At 42.5% G+C, this 27,921-nt stretch overlaps 1 protein-coding gene across 2 annotated transcripts; it reads right to left on the minus strand.

The window, feature by feature from the left end:
- Positions 1 to 2,570: 2,570 nt before the first annotated feature.
- acvr1ba (activin A receptor type 1Ba) lies at positions 2,571 to 27,921 on the minus strand. 2 transcript variants are annotated; one of them, XM_061774564.1, is made up of 9 exons: positions 27,687 to 27,916; positions 13,090 to 13,326; positions 12,753 to 13,010; positions 9,758 to 9,988; positions 8,479 to 8,646; positions 8,232 to 8,388; positions 7,059 to 7,183; positions 6,832 to 6,962; positions 2,571 to 4,046 (listed from the first exon to the last, which is right to left on the minus strand). In XM_061774564.1, exons 1-9 carry the CDS (start codon positions 27,748 to 27,750, stop codon positions 3,921 to 3,923), a joined length of 1,497 nt encoding a protein of 498 aa, XP_061630548.1. In that variant the 5' UTR covers positions 27,751 to 27,916; the 3' UTR covers positions 2,571 to 3,920. The 2 variants fall into 2 exon arrangements, with proteins under 2 accessions (XP_061630548.1, XP_061630540.1); XM_061774556.1 differs by having other exon boundaries at positions 6,832 to 7,183; positions 27,687 to 27,921.

Consider the following 27,921-nt stretch of genomic DNA (forward strand, 5'->3'; position numbering starts at 1 on the left):
TGCGACACAGGGCAAAGGTAGAGGTGGCAAATGCAAAACAAGAGGCATATGATGACATGTATGGCAGGTTGGACACTAAAGAAGGAGAAAAGGATCTATACAGGCTGGCCAGATAGAGGGATAGAGATGAGAAGGATGTGCAGCAGGTTAGGGTGATTAAGGATAGAGATGGAAATATATTGACTGGTGCCAGCAGTGTGCTAGGTAGATGGAAAGAATACTTCGAGGAGTTGATGAATGAGGAAAATGAGAGAGAAGGGAGAGTAGAAGAGTAATGTAAGGCAAGTCTGGTGGACCAGGAAGTGGCAATGATTAGTAAGGGGGAAGTTAGAAAGGCATTAAAGAGGATGAAAAATGGAAAGGCAGTTGGTCCTGATGACATTCCTGTGGAGGTATGGAAGCATCTAGGAGAGGTGGCTGTGGAGTTTTTGACCAGCTTGTTCAATAGAATTCTAGTGCGTGAGAAGATGCCTGAGGAATGGAGGAAAAGTGTACTGGTGCCCATTTTTAAGAACAAAGGTGATGTGCAGAGCTGTGGCAACTATAGAGGAATAAAGTTGATGAGCCACACAATGAAGTTATGGGAAAGAGTAGTGGAGGCTAGACTCAGGACAGAAGTGAGTATTTGCGAGCAACAGTATGGTTTCATGCCTAGAAAGAGTACCACAGATGCATTATTTGCCTTGAGGATGTTGATGGAAAAGTACAGAGAAGGTCAGAAGGAGCTACATTGTGTCTTTGTAGATCTAGAGAAAGCCTATGACAGAGTACCCAGAGAGGAACTGTGGTACTGCATGCGGAAGTCTGGAGTGGCAGAGAAGTATGTTAGAATAATACAGGACATGTACGAGGGCAGCAGAACAGCGGTGAGGTGTGCTGTAGGTGTGACAGACAAATTTAAGGTGGAGGTGGGACTGCATCAGGGATCAGCCCTGAGCCCCTTCCTGTTTGCAGTGGTGATGGATAGGCTGACAGATGAGGTTAGACTGGAATCTCCGTGGACCATGATGTTTGCAGATGACATTGTGATCTGCGGTGAAAGCAGGGAGCAGCTGGAGGAACAGTTAGAAAGATGGAGGCATGCACTGGAAAGAAGAGGAATGAAGATTAGCCGAAGTAAAACAGAATATATGTGCATGAATGAGAGGGGTGGTGGGGGAAAAATGAGGCTACAGGGAGAAGAGATGGCAAGGGTAGAGGACTTTAAATACTTGGGGTCAACCGTCCAAAGCAATGGTGAGTGTGGTCAGGAAGTGAAGAAACGGGTCCAAGCAGGTTGGAACGGGTGGAGGAAGGTGTCAGGTGTGTTTTGTGACAGAAGAGCCTCTGCTAGGATGAAGGGCAAAGTTTATCAAACAGTGGTGAGGCCAGCCATGATGTACGGATTAGAGACAGTGGCACTGAAGAGACAACAGGAAGCAGAGCTGGAGGTCGCGGAAATGAAGATGTTGAGGTTCACTCTCAGAGTGACCAGGTTGGATAAAATTAGAAATGAGCTCATCAGAGGGACGGCCAAGGTTAGATGTTTTGGAGACAAAGCTAGAGAGAGCAGACTTCAATGGTTTGGACACGTCCAGAGGAGAGAGAGTGAGTATATTGGTAGAAGGATGATGAGGATGGAGCTGCCAGGCAAGAGAGCGAGAGGAAGACCAAAGAGAAGGTTGATGGATGTCGTGAGGGAAGACATGATGGCAGTTGGTGTTCGAGAGGAGGATGCAGGAGATAGGCTCTCATGGAAAAGGATGACGCGCTGTGGCGACCCCTAACGGGACAAGCCGAAAGGAAAAGAAGGATATATATATATATATATATATGTGTATATATATATATGTGTATATATATATATATGTATGTATATATATATATATACATACCTACATATATATATATATACACATATATATATATACATACATATATGTGTATATATATATACATATATATATTAAATGTGTGTGTATATATATATATATATGTGTGTGTATATATGTATATATTTATGTGTGTGTATGTGTATATATATATATATATATATATATATATATACACACACACACACACATGTATATATATATGTATATATATATACACATGTGTGTGTATAGATGTATATATGTGTGTGTGTATAGATTGGCTGGCAACCAGTTCAGGGTGTACCCCGCCTCCTGCCCGATGACAGCTGGGATAGGCTCCAGCACGCCCGCGACCCTAGTGAGGAGAAGCGGCTCAGAAAATGGATGGATGGATGGATATATATATATAAATATATGTATATATATATATATATGCCTGCGACCATGGTGAGGATACGCAGTATGGAAAATGAATGGATGGCCATCCTATTTTCATTGGAATTGGGGTTTGTAAAGACTTGAGCACCTCCAAAAAAAAAAAAAAAAAAAAAAAAAAAAAAGGCTAGAAACCCCCATCACCATGCCCAGGAAGTAGCTGTAGGACGATAATAATCTTATAAATTTCACCAAACCTATTTTAGTCAGTCAACAATTTCTAGCCTGCACCTATGCATTTTGGGTATATGTAAAAACATTTGGATTAAAGAAGCCAGTCACTTTTAAGAAAAAAAAGGAATTTATTGTATATCTATATACACTAATCCTGAAAACATCTGCAAGACATAGATTTTTCTATCTTGAAATACTACACATGGACAGGATGTCTATGGCAACAAAACAAAACATGGCCAGGGCAGTTGTACTTTTTGGACAGGTTGGATCTCCCGTTAATCCCCGGCTGCATGCGCGACAGACAAATGCGGACACAAACAAACAGACACGGATTCCTGATCAACACCTCAGCGTGGCCAAGGCAAACGAAACTGATGAAAAACATGCAGCTTCACTTTGGCAGCCATTCCAGGAACTACTTATGACATCATGCTTTGCAATCAAACGGGATCCAGAATTCCAGGTCACTCCAAAAAAATATTCCAGTGTCAGTAAGAGGTGGTGTTTGGAAACACATCTGCGTTGCTGAGTCCTGCAAACGATTCGCTCGGCAATCCCAAACATGAAAATAAAGGAAAACAGCTGCAGCAAACACATGGGATCAGTAGTACCAACAAATGAGGGGGGGGGGGAACAAGAAAGAAAATCCAGCAGATTCATTTTGTTTTGTTATATAAAAAAAAAAAAAAAAGAAAAAAAAAAGTCAAAGTACCGTCACTGTTCACATTGTTGCTTGTGGATGGGGGAGTGTTATTAAAAAGGGGGGGAGAGAGAGAGAAGAGGAAAAAAAAAAAGGTACCCATCATCAGTAGTGTCGAAAGTCACAAAAGAAAACATGATTCATGACAGAAACACACAACATATAGATATATATTAAAAAGAATAAAAACATTTGATACGCCCCTCGGCTCAGCGTGCCGATGTCATCGCGACGCCGGATGACGAGAACGCCGATTAGAGACACGCCGCTCGTCTCACAGTGTTCGTCCACATCAAGTCAAAAAACACAAATAAATTAAAAACATTTTTCCCTGCCAGTCCAGTGATTGCCTGCAGGTTGCACAGAGGAAGCTACACACGGTCACATTTTTTGTTTTCTCCAGGGAGTGATGGATGTGACGAGGGTGAGTTTGTATCACACGGGATTACAAACATGGCCTCCGCCCTCCCCAAACATTCACAGCCGTACGTGTGCGGGACAATTTGAATGATTTCTTTCTTTAAAAAAAATAATAAAAGAATACTGTACAATAGTAGTTCCTGCCATCTGGAAGATGAAAACGAAACAATTGAGTGAGATGATATTAACAGTGGTAGTGCTGTGGCCCATGACGACGGGAAGCGGTTCAGAGGTGGGGGCGAGGCTGAGGAGACATTGGACGGGGTCGGTGGGTCTCAGTAGTTTTGGCTAAAAAGGTGAGGTAGGCCTTGGCTTCAAAACTGGCAGGGCTTTGTTCACATCTTGATGTCCTCCTCCACAGTGAGCTGCGACAGCGTCTTCTTGATGCGCAGCGCCGTGAGCCGCGCCGCGCCGTTGGCGTACCAGCACTCCCGCATGATCTTGCCCATCACGCGCAGTGACTGCAACATGCACACGGGAGGGACACTCAACAACTCTTCCAAAACGTAACAAAAAGTATTGAGACACAATTCAAATACAGTATACCAAGCCCCAGGTTGTCTAACTTTTTGGGTCCAGAGGAGAAATTTTCTTTACATGGGTAATTCATAAATGCCAGTTGTATAATTATATTAAATTCAAAGTGTAATGAAGGAAGAAATAAAACTTCATTCTCGTGATATGCCATTTTTTCCTGTCAACGATGCCTTGATGCTAAATAAATAAATATGACTTCTGGGGGGGAAAAAAAAAATCTGACTTTCATTCTTGGAAAAAGACTTCATAGGAAGGATCAGATTTATGTGATGATACATCACAATCATATGAGTCATTTGTTTGTTATGTTTGTTTTATTGGTGCGCCAGCCTCTATTTCTCCATCTACGTGCACTATAACGTAATACATTGTTAATCAGAATCATCTTTATTTGCCAAGTATGTCCAAAAACACAAGGAATTTGTCAGACCGCCAAGTTACTCAGAATCAGAATCAGAATCATCTTTATTTGCCAAGTATGTCCAAAACACACAAGGAATTTGTCTCGTGTGTTTTGGACATACTTGGCAAATAAAGATGACTGCTCGCAGACGCCAATTTGAGAACCATGGTCATAGTCAATAAGTTCTCCCTTCAGCTTGTGAAATTTGAGTTACATTCAGCTCCTACTTTCAAAGCTACTTTTTCTGAGTCTTGAAATAAACAAGAATTCCAGTCAATGTGATTGATCACTAAGAGTGGGTAATATAGGATTGATCCATCTACCTACATCTATCTGTCTAGATCTACAGTATACTGTAGATTTAGTAGACTTTACACCGATCTGATCAGCTGGATAGGTATCGGCCAATAATTAGCATTTTATGCTGATCGGCTTTAATGTCGTAACTTGCCGATCCGACACTTACTCCGCGTCGCCATCGTGCACAGTATATTTGAATCCAAAAGCTAGTTTATTTTTAGTAGTACTGTAAATATCTGACCGCCAATAAAGTTATTTAAAAAAAAAAAAAAAAAAACATGGCGGCGGTGTGGGACAGACAAGGTGTAATGCCTGGCTCAGACTACAAGACAAATTTAGTCTTTCAGACAACCGCAATAAAATCTTGTATTCCGATGCCAAAGTATCCCGTCTTTTACGATCACTGGGCTTTACCCGACTGGATACACTTACCATGGCGACGACGACAACAATGGCTCACGCCACGCGTATTATAAGAACAAACGTGGAAAAACGTGTGGTGGTCACCGGTGCTCAAGAGAGGACTTTAATTCAAGGCTTGCTTGAGGTATGTTCACGTACTTTTGATAAGATACGGCTCCCCAGCAGGCAACAAAACGTTATGTAGCCTAGCAAGCTAGTGCTAGCACTAACGGTTGTACGTAAACATGCTAGCGCTCTGTCGAATCATGCTCTTAGGTTCCGGTGTGTGTGAAGTATTTGAATTACAATAAAGTAATTTCATTACAGTACGTTAGCACCCATTATTTCTGTCTTGTTGTAATGATGGTTTTACCTGACTGATTAGAATACATGACCTGACTAGAGAATACTCAGTATACAGTTCATTTAAATAGACACATTGTTCCATCTTGTGATCGGTTATCAGTTTTTTAAATTCGTTGATCGGCCCCAAAACTCATGATCATGTGAAGCCAAATTTTTTGTTTAATTATTTTCGAATTTACTAAAATAAATAAAAAATAAAAGTTGTTGCACTCAAAAATATTCAAGCCCCACTGCAAATGAGTTTTATCTATGAAGTAGTACTTAGCGATGATATCTAATATTACAAGCATTTACATACTTTTGCACATTTTGCATACAAATGTCATTCATAATGGCAGTCCAATAATTTCAAGTGCAACATTTTTATTTTATGATTATCATCTAACCGAACAACTGTCGCTTCCATTACTTTGTGGGGACACTTTGGGCAGGACCAGTGTGCATCAAAGACCTCCTCGGATGAGTTTGGTGTGGAAGATCCTCGAGAGCCCTGACCTTCCCAGGACAGTGTAAGCAGTTCAAGGGGAACTAAACCCCAAAATGTTTTTTTTGCAAAAATATATTGTATGTGCACCCACTAGTCTAAACACAGTATTCTGATTGATGTAAAGAATTAAACAGACGAATTCATCAATTTTCATGCATCTCAGGGGGCCGCCATGTTTGACATTGTTGCCCTCTGCTGTCATCCGGAATTATTTAATGAATTAGTTTAAACACAATCTTGCTAAAATTTTGGATATCATCTTGGTCACGTGACAGCCGCCAACGCAAGCGGGAGTGATGTTGTGACGCTAACTTCGGTTGACAGCAGAGGGCGAAAATGCAAACATGGTGGCCCGCTTACATTGATGAACATTTTTCAATTAATCTGATTAATTCTTATTCCACCAACACAATCAGACTACCGTGCGTTGACTAGTGGTGCACATCCAACGTATTCTTGCAAAAATATATTTTGAGTTTAGTTACCCTTTAAGTTGCATAGCGGAAACCATACTCCCTATTATAACTTGCTATAGATGTGAACGAGATGTGTCCCAATACTATATTTGTACAATGTTTGCAATTTTGTACTGTAAATTTAGGCTGGATTTAAACTGCTTGTGGCCAAGCGACAATTCAGGTTTAACATGAACATTTTTGTTTTGTTTTTTTTAGACAAAAATTCAAATTGGGCACTTTGAGAGCAATTCCAGCTTTAGATGAATAGAGTGAGAAAGTCAAATGGTTTTCACCTCGTAGCTCTGCCACCAGTTGGGCACATTGGGCCGCAGCTTCTGGTCACACACCACCTTCCTCATCTCCTCTATGGAGGGGTCAGAGGGCACCAGGTCATAGTAGGGCAGCTGGTACTCCTCGTGGATACCTGCGGGACAAGCGGGAAGGAAACGGACAGGTTTTCGAACTCGTCCCCTCGGAAGCACCCGGCAGGCGAAGTGGCCGAGCGGAGGTGGGGTCTCACCTCCCGCATTGCAACGGCGCGCGATCTCCCAGTACACCAGGCCCAGAGCGTAGATGTCGGCGCACTTGAAGGAGTCAAAGTGCTTCATGTTGATGGTTTCGTCCAATACTTCTGGAGCCATGTACCTGTGAGGACGCACATGGTATGTTGCTGAAAATTATGCCTAAAAGTAGGGCTGGGCGATTAATTCATTTGTTATTGTTTAAAATATATTATAGCGGCTTCCGTAGTCCAAAGCTGATGTGCACTGCTTACACTAACAACATGGTTGCAAGAATAAAAGGAGCTTGTCAGTGTTTCCAAATTAATGACTTGGTCACTAATTGGTCACGCAAAAACTCCAGACTTGTGAAATCCGTGTGCCTCCCCCCCCCCCCCCGGCTAACTACTTTAAATCCAGCTAAGAAACAGACAACATGAGAGCCCATTGAGCATTTACATTATCAAGTCCTGTAATATTTGCTGCATTCATTTTTTTTCCTTTTTTTTTTTTTTTTTTTTAAAACAAAAATTGGTTTATTAAAATGCCTTTGACTTCCATTGCATACTTGGTTAACTGATGTAATGTAAATCAAATTAAAAAAATAGTAAAATAAACAATACACATTAAATTATTTGTTCATTAATTATAATAAAACTATAAATACAAAAATGAGAATGAATTATTATTCAAATCTGTTTTTGGGTTTTTTTTTCTTACCTCATGACCTGGCCCATATTTATTAATTAAGCAATGTTAAATATAAGTTGAACTCAATGGGAAACTTTCTTTTGAAAAGTTGACCAAATAAAAGTTTGAGACTGGTCCAGTCTCACAAAACTTGTTGTCCAACTTTATTATTATTTAAGGGATTTGTTGACCAAGAATACAAAACCAAAATCACACAAAAAAAAAACAAAAAACAAAAAACAAAAAAAAAAAAGTGGGTGAAGACAGACACACCAACAGTAAAACTGGATGGAAATTTAAGTCGATCTGCAGGACATGGAGAGACAAAAACCAGACCAATTTCGCATGACTGCCAGTAAAATGGAAATATATGTTCTTTCATTATTAGGGATAAAATGTATTTTAACTGTACTGTAACTTTTGGGATTGGCTAAATAGAGAGTGCCCCAAAAACAAAACAAAACAAAACAAAAAAAAGCAGATATCTGGATGCAAGAACCTACCTTTTTGTGCCCACACGCTGGTTTGGGGCAATATCAATTGTATCCGTGATGGACTCGTGGCGGACGGCCAGGCCGAGGTCGGCGATGGCGCACATGCCGTTTTTCTTCACCAGGATGTTCTTGGACTTGAGGTCACGGTGCGCGATGCCGGGCTTGCCTGTGGAAAGGAGCAAAACGTACAATTAAGTTTGTAACGGGAGCTTGGCGGCCTCAGTGATGTTTACATGCGAGGTGGAGCTCTTCTCACCCTGAGTGCCCAGGATCTCCATGTGCAGATGCGCCAAACCGCTGGCAGCCGACAGCGCCAGCTTGATCATGCCCTCGATGGTGACCGAGTAGCGGTTTAGGTAGTCGAAAAGGGAGCCGTGCTCATGATAGTCTGACACCAGCCACAGCTGAGTCCATGTGCCATTGTCTGAAGGGGAACACAAGGAGTACAATTTTATAGGATTTACAGTATGCCTTTCATCTATACATACACTGCATTGCTAGTCAAAGAAAATGGACTTTTGGGGTGCCGTTATGAGTGTTGCATGTATTTGCTCAAAGAAAGTTACCTGTTCACAGTTTTTGTGCTCTTTCAATAACCTTATAAAAGGTGGCACTAAACCCCCAAAGGTATTAATTAACGTCAGGGAAGTATGTCGAAGTAATTTCAACTGACAGGACGAAAAGGTAGTGACAGACCAAGTTGTAGTTTGGCCGTCAGGCAGTCGGTGAGTGTCGTCAACCCGGTGTGTGCTGTACCGTTGGCAGTCTGTGACAATTAATAACTCTAATTGGCTGGAAGCTAGCGAATCAGTGCACAAGACAAGAAACAGAAATGACAAAAGCAAACAAAGGTGAAGTCATTGCAACCGCCATCACTTCAACCCGCCTGACCGACGGCTTGGTGTGTCATGACCTCAACATCTTGGTAAGTGGGGGAGGAGCTAAATTTAGGCTGGGTTGTTAGTGGAAATTACAGAGTGTTTGCTTGCATGTGCATGTCCACATGCCTTGTGGTGCATTTTTCCGAAATCAAATCTGTAAGTCATTTATTTTTAATAGTAATGTGAGATGAGTTTGAAACAATCATAGTTTGTGCTATATTTCTGTTTGAAACTATTTATATAGGAAAGTATGAAATCACTTAGGGGCAGGGCTCAGTCCCTATCCCCCACAAATAGTGGGGGCTTACTGTATAGTTCTTGCATCTCCAACATCGCAGTGTTTGTCATTTTTTTTGACTGTCATTCACGGCAAATGTAAAGATTCCCCTTTTGCTCGATTTGCCATTGTTGTTGTTGTGTGCATTTCGGAAAGGACTATCGTACCACCTGTAGCCTGGGCCTGCGCCAAACAGCCACAAGAGAACTTTTTGAAAACATCAGTGTAGGCTGCATGCGGAAATAGCAATGTTTAATCCGATGTCGAATGTGCAAAACAATACATACATACATACATACATAAATAATATAGTTGATTTACATCGGTTTAACTAGGAGCTTTTGCCATCCATTTGACTTTTCTTCTCCAAGCCTCACCCTTATTGTCTGCTGCGATGAAACCCAGGATGTTTTCATGGCGCAGCATGATTGTCTGGTAGATCTCGGCTTCTCTAAACCAGGAGCGCTCCTCTCTGGATGAGAAGATCTTCACCGCCACGTCCCCTCCGCGCCACTTGCCTCGCCAGACCTCGCCGAAGCGGCCCTTTCCTATGATTTCCTGCAGCACAATGGTCCTGGCCACAGTCCGCTGCACAAACAGGGGCAGGCCTGTAGGGGGCAGTAGTAATAAATGGTCTTCAGCCGTTTTGTAACGGTAATGATTACACCAACAGCAGTTTCAAAGCTGCTGGAGCGCAACATGACCATCAGGCACGGGGAGTACATGTTCCTGTCATAGACATGTTTGCAGGCATTCCGAGCGGATTACTATGGAACCGCAAAGTATTTCCACTGATATCCCTGGAACCACAGATAAAATAATTTGTGCCACGCAAAAACTCCAGACTTGTGAAATCCGTGTGCCTCCCACAAATCATTGTAAGTGTTGTGATAAGGCTTCACTGATCTGTGGCTCAAACGCATTTTGTGAGGTCACCTTGACCTACGTTTAACTCAGCGCATCTCTGGAAGCTCAAAACAAGACAAGATTCTGACAATAAACCAATTTACAGAAATAAGTACTACAGGTGAATTAAGCCAAGTTGACCACTGATTCTGAAATGGTGGAGTCCGATACCAAAGTGGGTCGAAACATTTATTTTTAAAAAGATTTGCATCAGAAACGTGCAGCAGTAGAGAAAGAAGTGTAGTGTATTTCATCACAAACATGGTCATTTTCTGAGGCGAGAGGGGGAAGTCAAACTATTACCTGAGGTTTTAAAATGTGGATTTTTGTACATGTGGGGAGGACAAAAATGGTTCATATCCTGTGTGTGCCATAATAAAAAATTTATATTTGACAGTTTTATACATGTAGCTTCATCATTGTTCATGCTCAAAGCAGATGTAAGTGAAATATACAGTGGCTACAGAAAGTATTCAGACCCCCTTAAATTTTTCACTCTGTTATATTGCAGCCATTTGCTAAAATCAATTAAGTTCATTTTTTCCTTCATTAATGTACACACAGCACCCCACATTGACATAAAAAACAGAATCGTTAAAATTTTTGCAATTTCTTAAAAAAGAAAAACTGAAATATCACACAGCCATAAGTATTCAGACCCTTTGCTGTGACACTCATTTAACTCAGGTGCTGCTCATTTCTTCTGATCATCCTTGAGATGGTTCTACACCTTCATTGGAGTCCAGCTGTGTTTGATTATACTGATTGGACTTGATTAGGAAAGTCACACACCTGTCTATGTAAGACCTTACAGCTCACAGTGCATGTCAGAGCAAATGAGAATCATGAGGTCAAAGGAACTACCTGAAGAGCTCAGAGACAGAATTGAGGCAAGGCACAGATCTGGTCAAGGTTACAAAAAAGATTCTGCTGTACTTAAGGTTCCTAAGAGCACAGTGGCCTCCATAATCCTTAAATGGATGACATTTGGGATGACCAGAACCTTTCCTAGAGCTGGCCGTCCGGCCAAACTGAGTAATCGGGGGAGAACAGCCTTTGTGAGAGAGGTAAAGAAGAACCCAAAGATCACTGTCGCTGAGCTCCAGAGATGCAGTCGGGAGATGGGAGAAAGTTCTAGAAAGTCAACCATCACTGCAGCCCTCCACCAGTCGGGGCTTTACGGCAGAGTGGCCCGACGGAAGCCTCTCCTTAGTGCAAGACACATGAAAGCCTGCATGGAGTTTGCTAAAAAAAAAAAAAATAATAATAATAATAAAAAAACACCTGAAGGACTCCAAGATGGTGAGAAATAAGATTTTCTGGTCTGATGAGACCAAGATGAACTTTTTGTCCTTAATTCTAAGCGGTATGTGTGGAGAAAACCAGGCACTGCTCATCACCTGTCCAATGCAGTCCCAACAGTGAAGCATGGTGGTGGCAGCATCATGCTGTGGGGGTCTTTTTAAGCTCCAGGGACAAGACGACTGGTTGCAATCGAAGGAAAGATGAATGTGGTCAAGTACAAGGACATCCTGGACGAAAACCTTCTCCAGAGTGCTCAGGACCTCAGACTGGGCCGAAGGTTCACCTTCCAACAAGACAATGACCCTAAGCACACAGCTAAAATAACAAAGGAGTGGCTCCAGAACAACTCCGTGACTATTCTTGAATGGGCCAGCCAGAGCCCTGACTTAACCCCAACTGAGCATCTCTGGAGAGACCTGGAAATGGCTGTCCACCAACATTCACCATCCAACCTGACAGAACTGAAGTGTATCTGCAAGGAGGAATGGGAGAGGATCCCCAAATCCAGGTGTGAAAAACAGCATTCCCAAAAAGACTCATGGCTGTATTAACTCAAAAGGGTGCTTTGACTAAATACTGAGCGAAGGGTCTGAATACCTATGGCTGTGTGATATTTCAGTTTTTCTTTTTTAATAAATCTGCAAAAAAGTCAACAATTATTTTTCTGTCAATATGAGGTGCTCTGTGTACATTGAGGAAAAAAATGAACTTTAATTATTTTAGTAAATGGCTGCAATATAACAAAGTGAAAAATTTAAGGGGGTCTGAATACTTTCCGTACCCACTGTATATCTTTAGTTTTAGGCAGTCAGATATTTAATTGCATTTTATGCACTTTTATCACATGCAGTTGTCAAGGTTGTTCTCAGTTTCTGCTCAATAAAACGTACAAGTGCCTTATTTTGTGCTTTAATTTGACAGTACTCCTCAGTTTCACTCATTCACTGCCATGGAGGTATATATTTGTCAACTGGAATCTAACCATTTACTGCCACTGATGAATATTTTTTTTTATAAAACTGGGTTATGAGTTAACGACCATGGGAAAACGTGGCTACCGGGGTAAGACCAGTTGAGGATGCCTCTGTATTAAAAGTTGCATTGGTAGAAACCCAACACGGTATACATCTTATATATGATTGTCAGTACGCATGCGATTACCAGAGCCTGATCCGGAGGTAGACATGTCGTAGATGAGGTCCTGCAAGGTCTTGTCCTTGGCCAAGTAGAGATGGTCACAGGACGGGTCCTCTACCTCCAGCCTCTGCCTGTGACTATAGGCCCTCTGATGATATTGGAACAGGAAAACGCCCACCATGAGCAGCACACAGAGCAGAAAGACAGGCCCCGCGATGACCGCCACCAGCTCCACAGGGCCCCAGGAGCCGGCCGAGCCAGAGAGGTCCTCCTTTGTGGGCACTGGGAGCACAGAGATGAATACTTTCAAGTCAGTCTCATGCTGGGAATGGGTCACGGTCCTGATCCGACAGAGCCTTACCGGGGACTTTCAGGTCAATACTGTTGCAGTAGTCTACATAGCAGCAATGAGTGTTGAGTAGACCCTCAGCGCTCAGACAGTAGAAGGGTTGCCCAGGTGGAACCAGGTTGTCACTGTTGATGCAGATGCGCATGTGTTGCTCCTTTCCCTGGATAGTGTACGTGGAGGCCATGCAGGCGCCATCGGTCTCGCACTCATAGCCCGTCTTCTCGCAGGTTGTGCAGTTACAACGAAGACCTGATTATTAAAAAAAAAAAGAAGAAAAAAAATGAATGCAGAGAAATGCGGTCATGAGCAACCAAAAGCACGTATTTGCATAGTTTTAGTGGATGACATAACATGCAGTTGGTGTGCGTGCATGTAATGTTTTCCCATGTAGAGAGGCACTCTTCTGATCTGGAATGCATTTTACAGTGATTTCTAGAGCTGCACAGATATAGTACCACTTTTTTGGCTGCAGTACAAGTACTTACATTTGAGTAAAAGCCATTGGTAATACCATTACGACTCATAATTGTAATGAAAATGTGTTTGACTAAATATTGTTCAAAAACACTTCTTGAACATGGCACAAGTTTCACTCGCTTTTAGAGTAACAGAGCCAGTAATGGAGAAACTTGATGCTCGCCGCACACCTCCACTGATATCCGAGCAGAATTTATCATCCATTTTGCAGGGCATAATTCATAGCTAATAAAGTGCTATTATCCATGTTTACTTTGAAGTATTGCCATACAGCTACTTACCTACTCCACCTGCCCAGAAGTTGGCTGGTAGAGTGGTATCACTGTGTTGGTATCGGAGCATTAGTTTGAGTCAGTGTACGAGTACAGATGTATGGTATTGGTTACTAGCATCGATATCAGTGCTTTTAGTGATTTGTGAAGGTCTGCGTGAACAAGGGCCCTTTTGATACAGCCATCAGTATGTGACTTTTCAAAAATACCCAGAGACCACCCCCTTACTTTTCCTGGGTTGCTTTCATGTCAAGTTACCATTTTCTTAAGTACCATGATCTTCCAGTGCACAGGTGTCAAATCCGGCCCGCCACATGATTTTATGTGGCCCTCGAAGGCAAATCATGTGTCAACTTCCATGATTCTTGTTAAACTCTGTACCAATATTTGGTAACACAAAAATGCTTGCAATAGCTCAATGTTATTTACAAAATATGACAATATGAACAACAGTTGAAAAACCCATTACCCTTAATTTCTGATTCCAAAACTAGTTTATAAATTTTGGGTGTAATAATATGATGGTGATTTGGCCTTTAGCCTCTTAAAGCCGAACGGGACCAAAAAAAAGGGATGAGGTGATTAAAGATTTTCATGGTTTCACAGTCATAATGGCACTGTGAGGAAAACCGGAACTACAATGTGGCCTGCGACAAAAATTAGTTTGCCACCCCTGTTCCAGTGGTACCATGGATAACAATAAATAAAATTTGGTTTTGAATGAATCATGATGACAGTGGCCATTGGTTAAGTTGTTCAAATAGACTAATTTTACACCCTGTGAAAATATTTAGGATTTTGTTTTGATATTATGTGTACCCTCTTAGTCAAAGTACCGCCAAGTGGGTCACATCTTTTGATTGTCCAGCAGGGGGAAAGCTAAGCCCACAATCACAAGCCAATGTACAGAGTTCCATTCAAGCTGGAGACATTTTGTGATGTCAGACACAGAGCAGCAGCACCGATACGGCGCTGAAATCAGAGCCCTCACTGCAGATGGACCCAAAGAGGCTGGGTGGAGACCGACGTGCCCAGAGGAGAGACAAACAGAAACCCAACAAGGGGAGAGGGCTCCTGCCAAATCCCTAATGCTGCATTAGGCTTCATTTCTCGCCCCAGTCTTTAGACCTCACTGACACAGAGAGATACCAGTCGTTCTACATTTCCATTTCATCTTTACGAGAGAAAAAAAAAAAAAAAAGATGTAAACTTTACAACCCTATTTTCATTTCCTTACAATACACTGTAACTTACAAAATCAGTTTATAGTTGGGCATTCGAGTCACAATTTGACCTGTGCTGTACAAAAATAAACTGGTTATGATCCAAGAGTAAGGTAGTAAGGTCGTCTCGTCCGCTAGGCCAGCATATCATCTCTCTGGGGGGCAAAATAAAAATAAAACTGAGGTCAGAGCAAAAAAGGTCAGCAAAGGTTAACCAGTACCATGGACGACTGAGCAACCGGAGCTTAAGAACTTTTGAGGGCACATGTTTTCAGTTTTCTGTTGTCAGACCTAAAAGACTTCTACCAAGGTTTGATACTAGCAAACACAGACCAAATCAAAACCTGGCGGGCCGTGGTGACTGGATTCCAAGGGTAACAACACTGTGTAGTCCTTAAAGTAACATGTCAGAAGCCAACAACTAATTTGTCAATCGAAATAAAAAGTGGACCTCTCAAGAGTTCGACTTTGGGCCACAAAGCAACAATAAGCCAGGACGAGAGGAATTCTTATCTTTATTCTTTTCCAGACAAGCGTGACAGTCAGTTCAAGCAGTAACAATGTCTGGCACAGAGAGAGAGAATTTAAGATTTAAGCGTGGCAAGCTTCCACTAATCTTCTGTCTTATCCGGAGGGTCTCTTTGACCAGAGACGCTCTCGCACAACTTCGCTGCTACAAGTATGGCTGGGCCGATTTTTCACTACAGCTTTTGATCCACACTGGGACTATCTTGCAACATTATCCCAAAATGTTTTTGAATCAATTGCGCCATCGATACGCAAGATGCAACGTTGCAGAACTAACAGCAACGTCACAAGAGCGGTTTCTGAAACTGAAGCCTTGTCCTGTGTAGGGTTTTTTTCTTTTTTCTTTTTCTTCATGCGTCATGTATGCCGACGTGACTAATGTTTACTGGAAAGAAGGAGCACTCAGAACAGGGCTGCAGGAATATTTCTACTGCACCTTGCTATACAGGAGGTGAACAGGAAGAGGCTTGAATCTTGGCAAATTGACTACAGTTTTCACACAAAAGGAATTTCCAGGGGAGGTGAAGCAAGTTGGGTCATATAAAGAAATAGTTTTGGGGGGGGAAAAGCCCAAATCACTCTTCAACATTAAGAAATTGTTTAAAATGAGATGAGAGGGCATTAGAAATCCATCAAATGTCCATTTCCCGTTTGTGGCGCCCTAGTGTTAAAGGTTAGAGGACAAAGATTTAAAAAATGTTTGCTTGATAACTCTAGAACCCCTTTACAAACCACCACTGCCATTTCGAAGTGATTATATAGCAGATATAAAGCAGTTCTATCGATAAATATGATGCAGGATGCGCCTTCTGCTTTTTGCATCCCGCGACTTCCGGTCTTCGTCTCTTTCTGGCGCTGTGACATCACACAAGCCAAACATCCTGCTCATTCGGCGTTGTGTGCTATTGTTCCATGCTGTTGTTCCCATCCTTGTATATTAGTTGTCGTATGATTTAACGATGTCACGATGGTTTATTGTGTGGCATTTGGTTGTACAAATGGTTCAAGCAGCGGCAAGGTTTTTTTTTTTTTTTTTGGCTTTCCGAGTGAAGAAGGAATACGTGACCAGTGGATATTGAACGTCATCCGACAGGGGAAGAAACGTGGTCAGCTATGGGTGCCTAGCAAGCATTCCAAAATCTGTGCCGATCACTTCGAACCAGCGTGTTTTGAGAAAGCATTGGATACACAGGTGTAGTTAGGCAGAGGCTGAAACCAGCTGCGGTGCTAACTATTTTTCGTACGGCCATCGGAACCTCCACCGCCAGCAAGAGAACTAAAATCTCGCAGCCGCCACGATGCAGCAGCGAAGCGGCGCAGACAAGAGGTGAGCATTTCCTTGTATATACCTACGACTCTATTATGGTTACTATGCAATGGGGAGTAGGAAAAAAAAAGACCCACGCAGTCATTTTCAGTACTGTCATCTGTACTTTTGCCTATATGACAAGCCAGCTGACACACAGCTGACTTTGTGTGTGGCATGTTATAACGCAACTCGAGCGAGGGGCACACAATACATAGGAATACTGCATACTATGTAACAGCTTGTGCCGCGTCACTGAAACATATATGAATATATAATACATATAGCCGTGCAAAAAAATATTGGCACCCCTGGGGTGGCATTATTTCAAGATCTGTCTGATCGGCTCAAACATGTACGCTTTGACGAAGCCAAGTTCAGTTGGGTGCTCCTGTACGTCGAAATCCCCCTCCTCCACATATTCCAACACGTTGCTCGCTATTGCGTATAGTGTTTAGCGCGCTGTGTTTGGCAGTTGCAAGGTCACTTCTGGTAGCCCTTGCGGTGGAGAGAGTAACCACACACGGCCGTGTCTTGAGCTTCGGGTATGTTCGGGGAGGACTCAATATGCATCATAAAAAACTCATTTTTAGCTAAACTATGGTTGAAAACGTGCTGGAAGTTACGTGCATGTATTACATAACATACACAATTCAAATATGAATTTTAACTGACCTTATAACAATAACATCTTTGTCATCTGACCTTTAAAGAGGTTTAAGGTGGCACGTGCAGACAGACATGAGCGCAAACACGGCTGTAGGCAGACATTAACACCAGAGGTCCTTCACTGATGCTTTGTGGTCAACCAAAAGTTTGTTTTGTGGCAGTTTGGACTCTCTAGGATTGGACCAGAGTGGAGGAGACACAGGAATTGGTGAAAGAGGGGGACCAGCTAACCAAAAATGATTAATCACCAACACCACATCTGCACATTAGATTTAAAGTAGTTACACTTGAAGAAACAACATCACAGAACCAAAAAGAGGGTTGATGTGCTCAACTGGTATTTTTGGTGAACTCTGCTCTTGTATGCACATTATTCTTGGTCTTTACAGTAGTGCTTTGTGCGGAGATTAAGACGACATGAGAAGGGATTGGAGCGGCCCTGCGTGAACAAAGAGCTGAGCAGGAGAGGGGGGGGATGGGCGCCATGGAGAGGACCGACATGGTGAGCGGCAACAACCCCAATATTTGAGGGCCAGACAGGGTGGGGGGGGGGGGCTGGGCTGGACAATATAAAAAGGGGCGGGTTAGTAAAGAGCCGGGCTTACAGGGGCCCCCTGCTGCGATCGGGGTCCGCCCAAGGGACCAGCTGTGAACGTCATTAAAACCCAGTCTAGACTGACTTACTGGAGGGTGGGGGCAAGTAACAGGAAACGGGAACAGTGAAGTTAAAAAGGGGAGAACACATTGGGCTGTGTGTGCGTTTGTCAAGTTCCAATCATTCCGTGCATGCTGAGGCAGGAAATGACAGTTGTAGTGAGGAAGAGATTAATAAATCATTGTTGCCCAAACTAGCTTTGCCCCAACTTGGACCACACAACAAACCACAGCATAGTTCCATTCCTTTCAACAACAAACAATAAACCCTGCTGACTCCATTGTAAGTATATCGACGTGAGTGCATTCATGTGTTGTTCAGAGCTTCTTGTGCGAGCAGTTGTGTCAAAACAGAGACTCACAAAAAGCACACGGACATTGTGAGCGTGTGTGAAGCGCACAGTGCCATTATCCAAATGTACTGGCTGAAATTGGATCTCTACAGATACCAGACAAAGTTGATCAAGACAAAAAGCCGCCACCAGACAGTGGAACACACAAAACATACACACACAAGTGTGTCTGAATCAATGCGCCGGGAAAAAGGAAGGTCATTACCTTTGTCTACATCTCGGAGTCAAATTACTGATCAGATTCTAAAGTCAGTCTCGGGGACTGCAGCAACCTCTACAACAGAACTAGTACTATCACTACTACTACTACTACTACTACTACTAGATTATTCTGGTTATAGTTAGCAGTTGTGGATAACAGAATATGATATATTGCATCATTATCACGTGGCACAGAATCGAAATCCAGCTCCGTGTCTAAAACCAATCAAAATATCATCTTTGCAACATTTGGCTATCTGGTACACTACTCCTTTTTTGGATGAAGACTCACAACCGCATCAAGGAGAACTAGACAGACTTCCATTACTTTGTGTCAAGTGCAAAGAAGCTTTTGTTTTGAACAGACGATTGACAAATTAAAAAGGTACCATATATGAGGTCTGTCAGAAAAGTTCTCAGCAGGGTGCCACAAAAGATATATTTTATGTTTCAAACCCAAACTAAGAGTTTTCCACTTCGATGTGGGCTGGACAATCAACCAGCCAGATCCTATGGGGTTTGCTTTGTTCAGTCCATGAGAAGAGCAGAGAGTTGTGGAGGACAACAATGCCTAGAGTATCAGACGGAACATCACCTACTCACTCGACATGGCTCCATGGAATTTTTTTCCAGCTTTCCCAAATTCAAGGGGGTCAGCAAGGGGACCCGTTTTGAAGACAAAAAAAACGACAAAGATGGATGGGACGACAGAGCTGCGGAGGTCCCAGAAGAATCCTTCCAAGAGCGCAAGAAGGTGTGGCAGAGAAGCCTGGAAAAGTACATTAGACTCCAAGGGGATTACTTTCAAGGAGAAAACTAGTAGTTTGGATTTTAAATATACTTTTTGTGACACCAGTGCTAGAGCTTTTGACACCTTATAAGTCACTGCAGAGTGATTGACACACCAAGGTCAAAACCGGATCAGTAAATTTCATAAAACAATTGTGCTGAATGTTGAGTTTAAAGGCAATGGTTTTTGGGTTTTTTTTCAAATCACAACCTTTGTGAAGAAAAAGTGCTGCTTTACTTTGCACTCTATCATTAAATGTAATAATTTATTACATTTAAAACCCAAATGCACATGCAACATACGATGACTGACAAGATGCATTTACATTCTGCTGCTAAATATGCAAACAGTTTTCATTCAATACTTGTTAGATTGCTCAAAATTTCATAAAAAGACATCACTGGTTCATAAAATTTTTGATGGCAACATGAGAAAGGTAAGTTTTTCAATTAATTCATGTGGTTGGTTTTTGAACGCTTAATGTCCCTCTGTTTTGGCTGCAATTTTCTATTGGAGCAGATTTTCTTCAAATACATCTATGATCATATAATTGCTGTATCATGACATCATTGTCAAAATAATCAAATCATGTCCCAATTTCCGATTCCCACCCCATTTGCAGTGTCTGCTTCGAGCTACACCAAAATGATTGTGCGAATGACAGTGCTTGCACCCCACAACAACAAAAAAAGAAAACTGTTCAAATGATTTTCCAAGCAAGTATAGTTTAATTAGAGAGCATAATAATAAACTAATATTGCAATAGTTACCTCCAAAGTTCTTTTACTATCAAGTAAATGATGGACTTTAAATCTTTAAGCCACATTGATTGTCTTCTTAATTTGTTTATGCCAATCTGTTTTTGATTTATGAGGGCTTTGTCAACACCGCTTAACAATTCGGACAGCTAAGGATTAGCTTGTGTTTTCCACAATGTCATAGTAACCATAGCCATAAATCAAAGTTTACAGAGTAGTGATAACAGTTTCTGCCAATCACTGAAAGGAACGCTGTTTCGAGGAACAAAATGTATGGCATGCTGTTCATCATTAAAGTCTGACAATTCTATCTACGACACTGAAACACATCACACGCCCGTCCATAATAAAGGTCACCACCCGTGAGAAAAAGGCAGTGTAGGTATACCTGTACATGTGAACGCAGTATTGCACTGTACAAAAAGTAGTTTGACGCCGGTGGACATTCCACATCAATCTGTGAAACTATAACAGATTACCGTTACAATGTACTAGAGAAAAATCTGTCCGTCATCTCTGCATTACAACAGCAGTTTAGAAATCAGATTGAACAGCTCTACAGAAGGACATTAAGCCCTCCAGACATGAACTCCCATTGCTACTGGATCATCTATCTGGTCAATGTTCTGCATTTGAATTAATGGCGTGGACATGGAGCAGAGGGTGCTTCTGATTGAAATTGTGGGTCCTGCGGTGATAGTATCCCCTTGTGGTGCTGTATCAGTAATAGCGGTACCGGGTCAGTCACAGTGCACGATGTCTGCTCCACCAATTGGGACTCGGGGGGGGGCTCCAGGCCCAACGGAGGTCATTGTTGACAGTAGACTACCTCAGACTTGACCTGAATCTGTGCAGGTCACTCGCAATGTCAGAAATCATTGCTAAAAACTGATAACATTAAAGGTTGGGTTAGGATAATACAGACATGCAGGTTTATTTGTCATGTAGTTAACATTTACAAATGGCTGGAATGGCTGCTTCGTAAAAGGAAATAGTCAATACACACACGCACACACACACACTTCAGCTTCACACGCGGCTCCAAACCGTTCCAGTGAGAGTTGAGATCACGGCTTGATGAAGCCAACAGAACCACATCATCTACAAAAAGCAGGGATAGCAATACTGAGGTCACCAAACCAGACCCACTCTATGCCTCAGCTGCGCCTAGAAATTCTGTCCATAAAAGTTATGAACAGAATTGGTGACAAAGGGCAGCCTTGGCGGAGTCCAACCCTCACCGGAAACGAATCCGACTGCCAGCAACGCAGACCAAACTCTTCACACCGGTCGTACAGGGACCGAAAAACCCGTATCAGGGGATTCGGTACCCCATACTCCCGAAGCACCCCCCACAGATCTCTCCGACGGACAGGTCGAACGCCTTCTCCAAGTTTTGCGGACATAAAACCCAGTTTAACAAAACTAACCTCCTCCCTTGTGCTTTGCTGACGTTAAAGAACACTCTATAGAATTATTGATTAGGACACTGGTGCCACCAAAGGAACCACGATTAATAGTACAGATACAACTCTGATAAAGCACCATGGACACTGATATGGGAGAGAGAGACACTCCCCACCTCCCGGCTGTGTGGCTGACAGCGCTGAGATCACATTGCAAGTGTGTCGAGTACACACAAGGCGAACTGCGTCACGCAAGCATGCAACACGCATAACCCGCTTCTAATTTGAATAAAGTCAACAACGCTTGACTTGCCAAAGCAGTCAATATGTAAAAAATAAAAATAAAAAAGTACAGTGTTCCCTCACTAAATCGCAGTACACCTATTGCATAATTCGCCACATCGCAGGACTTTGAGTCTGTGCTGTATTTTTTTGTGGTAAAAATAAAAATCATGAAAACACATATTACAAGGAACAAAATGTACATAGTATGTACTACTTTTAGAGCTTAAAAGGTGTTTAAGAGAATAGAAAGTGTTTATAAGGGTAGAGGTCAACAGAGGTTCGAGGAAGCTTAAGAGTTTGGGAAGCTTCATAAAGCTTTAAAATTAGTATAAAAAATTAGCGGTGGCTACTTTGCAGATTTCACCTATTCCAGGGGTGATCTAGAACTTAACCTCCGCGATAAACAAAAACAAGGGATTATTGTATAAAGGGAAATAAAAGTAAGTGACTCTCACACCAGCCGTGGAACCTGCTCCGGCTGAGCCACTTTCAGGTTGGTCTGGTTTCGGGCCTTATACTGCGTAATCCTCGAGGGTGCTCCAACCACAGCTTCACACCGACTCGTGGGCCCCTTCTTGACAAACCAATCACCCATAACCCTCCTTCCCCCCCACAAACACTTACCCAGCACCTTCTGTCTGTGTCGGCCACAGATCCACCCCCACCCTCACACATCACTGTCAATGGTGGAGTACCCACGTCGAATAAACACATGACGGCAGTGACATAATTCCTTCATAATTCCCACGAACTGAGCAGGCACGTTGAAATGCACACCCTTGGGTGGTGGTACTTTGATGAACTTACCGGTAATTGTTTCGATGAACAGTTTCCAAATTTCATGTCACGATCAGTTTATTAGATTGCTGACTGGGAGAATAAAATAGTCTAGATTGATTGAGGAGTGAATGTGTGTGCGAATGGTTGTTTGTTTCTATGTGCCCTGCGATTGGCTGGCAACCAGTTCAGGGTGTACCCCGCCTCCCGCCCAAAGATAGCTGGGATAGGCTCCAGCAGCCCGCGACCCTAGTGAGGATAAGCGGTAAAGAAAATGGATGGATGGATTGTCAAGCAAAATTTGACAAAACAGGTTTTTCTATGAATGTGTCATTTTAGTTAGTCGAGTCCTAATTGCATTGTCCCCTTTCAAATAAACTGATTAACAAATATCAGGAACACTAGCAAAGTACAACCACAATCATAATCATTGCTAAATGAATATTTGTGAAGGCAGAATATTTGATAAAGATCGTAGATTTGGATATCATTATATTGTGCAAATGGTCATAATGCAGTTGTTGCATGCATACATTTTGGCAATACAATAATTGACAGTGTTCATTTAACATGCTAAAACCAAACCAATGTAGGTCAAGATACGCTTTGCAGTTAAATATTTATAGGGGGAGGGAAAAAAAAAAAAAACAACTAAATATCAGCTTTGGGTCACTGATTGTTACAAACTAAATAGTTAATATTACAATTACATCAGTCATATCTTGGAAACTTCAATCAGCAGTTCAACTTCTCATGACTTATTATTTTCTAATCCTCCTTCCTGTTCCTATGCGGATCATGTTAACGTTATACTTAGAACGTGCAATAGACTAAAAATGAACTGCCAAATGGTTCTCTGGCCAGACTTGATTTAGACAAAATGCGAAATTCCTAAAATGCTCATTTCATGACTGTACCGTCTTGAAAACATGAATAATAAAACATAAGGGGGTGCACGTAAAAAAGACAATATGATAGGAATAGGATTTTGCTTTCATGTAAGATTAGTGGCAAGTTGCAACAAGGGAAAAAAGTTTATAGAGATTACAGTAAGCGTGGCGTTGCACAACCATTAAATTGTGAAAACTTCAATACTTTATGTCTTGTTTGCGGTGGAGGCGATTTACTGTACTTAATTAGATTATTCAGGTATCTGGTATCAGTACTTGAGTATTTATCAGCGATTTTCAGCCACTGACAATTTTCAGCCAAAAATGGCCCAAAAGTGCATTTTTGTTTTTTTTTTGCATGAAAGACTTTTGTGGCCGAAAAACAACGTAATGATGCAAGCAAAAACTGTAGCCAGCGTGCGCTTCTCTGGAGGAAGCTCAGACGGGCCACCAACAACGAGGTGGCGTGCTCTATCTGAATCTCAGGCTCACTGTCGAGCGGCTATGGCTTGGCCACCACAGTCCATCCATGTTCTGACAGACAATACGAATAGCTAATAATTTGAGTTGCTCCACGCTGAACCAACCCTGTATCATCAATAGAACCATGCCAAGTTAGGTTAACACAGATGCAGCACATTAGCAGCGCCACGCAACAGACAGTCATGTTTGTGGTCTACTGCTGCAGCCGTGGGGGAGCACTGGGGTTTAAAAAAATAAATAAACATGTTAAAATTATAAGGCGCGTTTCCTCAGAAGAAACATTGGGAGACAGCCGAAGCCTCAACAGATGACATTGTTGACAAGAAAGGGCAGAAAAATCCGGCAGTGTGGAGTTATTTTGGTTTTGTAAAGTCTGGCAGGAAACAGTAGCGTACACCCCCTCCCCCCACATCCAAAAACAACAAACAAATTGTATCGTTAAAGTCTTGCTACCACTAAGCACAGTTGAAAATAAGGGATTCAAGTGGATGATTAAATGTATTGACCTTCGTTACCAACTCCCTGGGCGTAAATTGGAACTGGAAAATGGTCACATTTCAATTTATAAATATGTTTTACTTGTTTTACAGTTGTATAATGTTCCATGACATGTTCATCCAGATCTCCAAACAGCAAATGAATGAGGCATCTTCAACGATCTTTCCACTTTCCCACATCCACTATGCCGAAGAGGCTGGATTCAGAGTCCGAGCTGGTGTCTATTTATATACTGTATGATGTCTGTGGCATTAACAATGACGACGCAACAGAGTCGGTAGAAGCAGGATATTCCCCATCCATGGGCTTATTTAAGAGATTTTCTTATGCTGTCAGCTAAAAGAATGATTGGTGGTGAATGTCTTGAGGCAGCCTAAATACCACAATCTTCTGGCATTTAACAATTCTCTGTCTCATCTGAAAAAAAAAAGGTATTGTGTATTTTTTCAGTGGTTATCATTAGCTAAGTGAGCATGTTTTGTTAACACGCTCATTTTTAAAACGTAAGGAGTAGAAAGTACAGATTTGTGTAAAAAAGTGAAGAGTAAAAGGTCACAAGAAAAATAAATGCAATTACCATTACCTGGGGGGGAAAAAATAAAAAATAGAACAAGTACAGTAACGAAGAACCGTATTTTCACGACCATAAGGCGCACTTAAAAGTCTTAAATCTTCTCCAAAATGGATGGGGCGCCTTATAATGCGGCGAGCCTTGTGTGCACCGAGTTCCAACATCTATAAATGTTGTGTGATGAGCGCTCCCAGCCACACCCCCAGTAGGGATATAGCGCCGGGGTGTGCGTTGTGCAAAACAACATCGGTTCGGCTAAGGGCCCCCGAGCAGCCGCGAGAGAATTCAAGATCAACGAATCCATGGTTCGCAAGTGGAGGAAGCAGGAAAACGAGCTTCGCCAAGTCAAGAAGACGAAACTGAGTTTCCGCGAAAACAAAACAAAACAAAAAAACACGGAAACAAGGTGAGGTGGCCCGAATTGGAAGACCAACTCGAGCAATGGATTAATGAGCAAAGAATAACTCGGGGCTTGCCATCATTCCGGGAGGTTTGACGAACCGCTGGACATCCGTGTAAACAGGGCGTTCAAAGTGTAGTTGCGAGCGGCGTGTAAGCGCTGGATGACAGATGGCGAACACATCTTTACTAAGACTAGGAGGCAGCGCCGGGCGAGCTACGCCACCATTTGTGAATGGATTGTGGATGCTGGGCTAATGTGTCTGCTTGCACTGTTGTTCGAGCTTTCGCACGGCAACGAGACTGACTCGAACCTGCCGTGTTTGATTGAGAACTTGCCAAGCTGTTCATTTCGGATACAGAAGATGAGGACTTTGATGGATTTGTGGATGACGATTTATAAAAAAAAATAACGTGAGTAAATTGTTAAATACTTCAATAAAGTACAACTGAACTCAGTTTTGCTCCCGCTGCCTTTTTAAAAACATCGTTTTAGCGTGCATGCATGCTACCATATGTTTTAAGCTAGGTATGTTTTACCTTGCCCGGGCCCAATAATACGGTGCGCCTTATGTATGTGCTAAAATGCAGAAATAGACCCTGTAACTGAGACTGCGCCTTTTAATACGGTGCACCCTATGGTCGTGAAAATACGGTACTTGTACTTCATTGCTTGACACCTCTGGCTTCAGGTTTAACTACACCAATTGCAAATTATTCATACAACGGCTAACGACTAGTTTCATAATAGATTAAACTATTATTTTTTTCCATAAATTGATTACGGTTCAGTTAAAGGTTCGGTCCATAATATGAGAATATAGGGAACAAGATCATTGTTTTCTAAAATAAAAGGCATATGTTTGCAAATGTCTTATTTTGCTCATCAGTCTACTTGCATGAAGAACTACTGTAAAGATTTCAGAGAATATTTACTTTTGAGAGTCTGGAATCAGAGAATTTGGACAATTTTACGTTAAACAAGGTCTCTAAACGATGAATAGACTTTCAAAACAGTTGATTAATTTTATAGTCGATTAATCGTGAGACCTCCACTTTCCACCACTTGCACTTGAGCACATTTCAGATTTTGTTCTTTGATTTCAGTAAAAGAGTTGAATCAATACAATCTGAATCAATCTATACTATTCTTTTTTTCCCACAAGTATCTGCTTACTATTTAAATGCAGAGAGTGACTACTTTTACCATCTCTGCTTGTGGGGGCACAGTGAGCAGCTGGTATTATCTGCAAGCAGCAGCGGGCTAGACCCGACCCGACCGTAGAAGCGCCCCGAAAGACTCCCACTTGCCCCATTTCCATCACAATGCACCCAGACTTGAACTGTGACTCCCTGTCTGGGGTTTGTGAATACACGGCGGTCGTCAGCCCATGCCAGCATTCACGCACCGGGCAAGCACCCTTTTCACTCCTTTACAAACGGGCACCAATGCAATAGCTGCCAGTGTTTACTCCCAAACAACACATTTCAGCCACTTAAGTAGGTTAGGCCTCCATTCGGAGAGCGCCCCCCCCCCCCCCCCCCCCCCTCCCTAAAAAGCACATTTGAGCACGTTTAACGAGGCTGCTGAGTCGTTAGCAGCACAACACACACACACACACACACACACACACCCGGAGATAAACCAGGGAGAATTGTTTAGTAAATATGGCACAAATGTGTGATAAACTTGTTCCGCACACGTCCGTGTACATATAAATAAATGAATGGTTATCTTGTTAGCTAGCAGACGCTCCGACGTAAACAAGCAACACGACCATGTTGTTATACTGCGTTTAGCTGCTCGCGCGAATGTGTCGGCAAGCTAGCAAAAAAAAAATTCCTTAATTGATACTTAAAAAAAAATATTTATATATTTTTTTGGGTCAACGCATAGCTCGACGCGGTTAACCAAATCCCCTCCAGTGCACAGCAGCAACAGCGCCGCCATGGCGGTGTGCGAACGACAACCCACACACACGCGGCACGCGCGCGCGCGCGCACGCACACAAACGGTGTGCGAGCGAGACAAAAGCCGAAGAGAGGTGCTCGGCTCGGCTCAAACTTACCGTTCCCGACGGCCAGCAGCCCGAGCAGGGCCAGCAACGCTCGGCCAGTGTGTTTCACAGCCATTGCTCGCACATTCCCATCGCTTTGCGAGCTAAACACGAGGGGAGGGAGAGGGGGGGGGGGGAAGTAGACTGGCTGCAACACAACACAAGCCACAGTCCGACCGCACTCGCCACACACAAACACACACTCCACTCTGAAGTCCACGCGTTACACGCGCACACGGCTAGCCAA

The sequence above is a fragment of the Phyllopteryx taeniolatus genome, chromosome 1 (assembly GCF_024500385.1).
Source record: "Phyllopteryx taeniolatus isolate TA_2022b chromosome 1, UOR_Ptae_1.2, whole genome shotgun sequence".
Taxonomy (NCBI): Eukaryota; Metazoa; Chordata; class Actinopteri; order Syngnathiformes; family Syngnathidae; genus Phyllopteryx; species Phyllopteryx taeniolatus.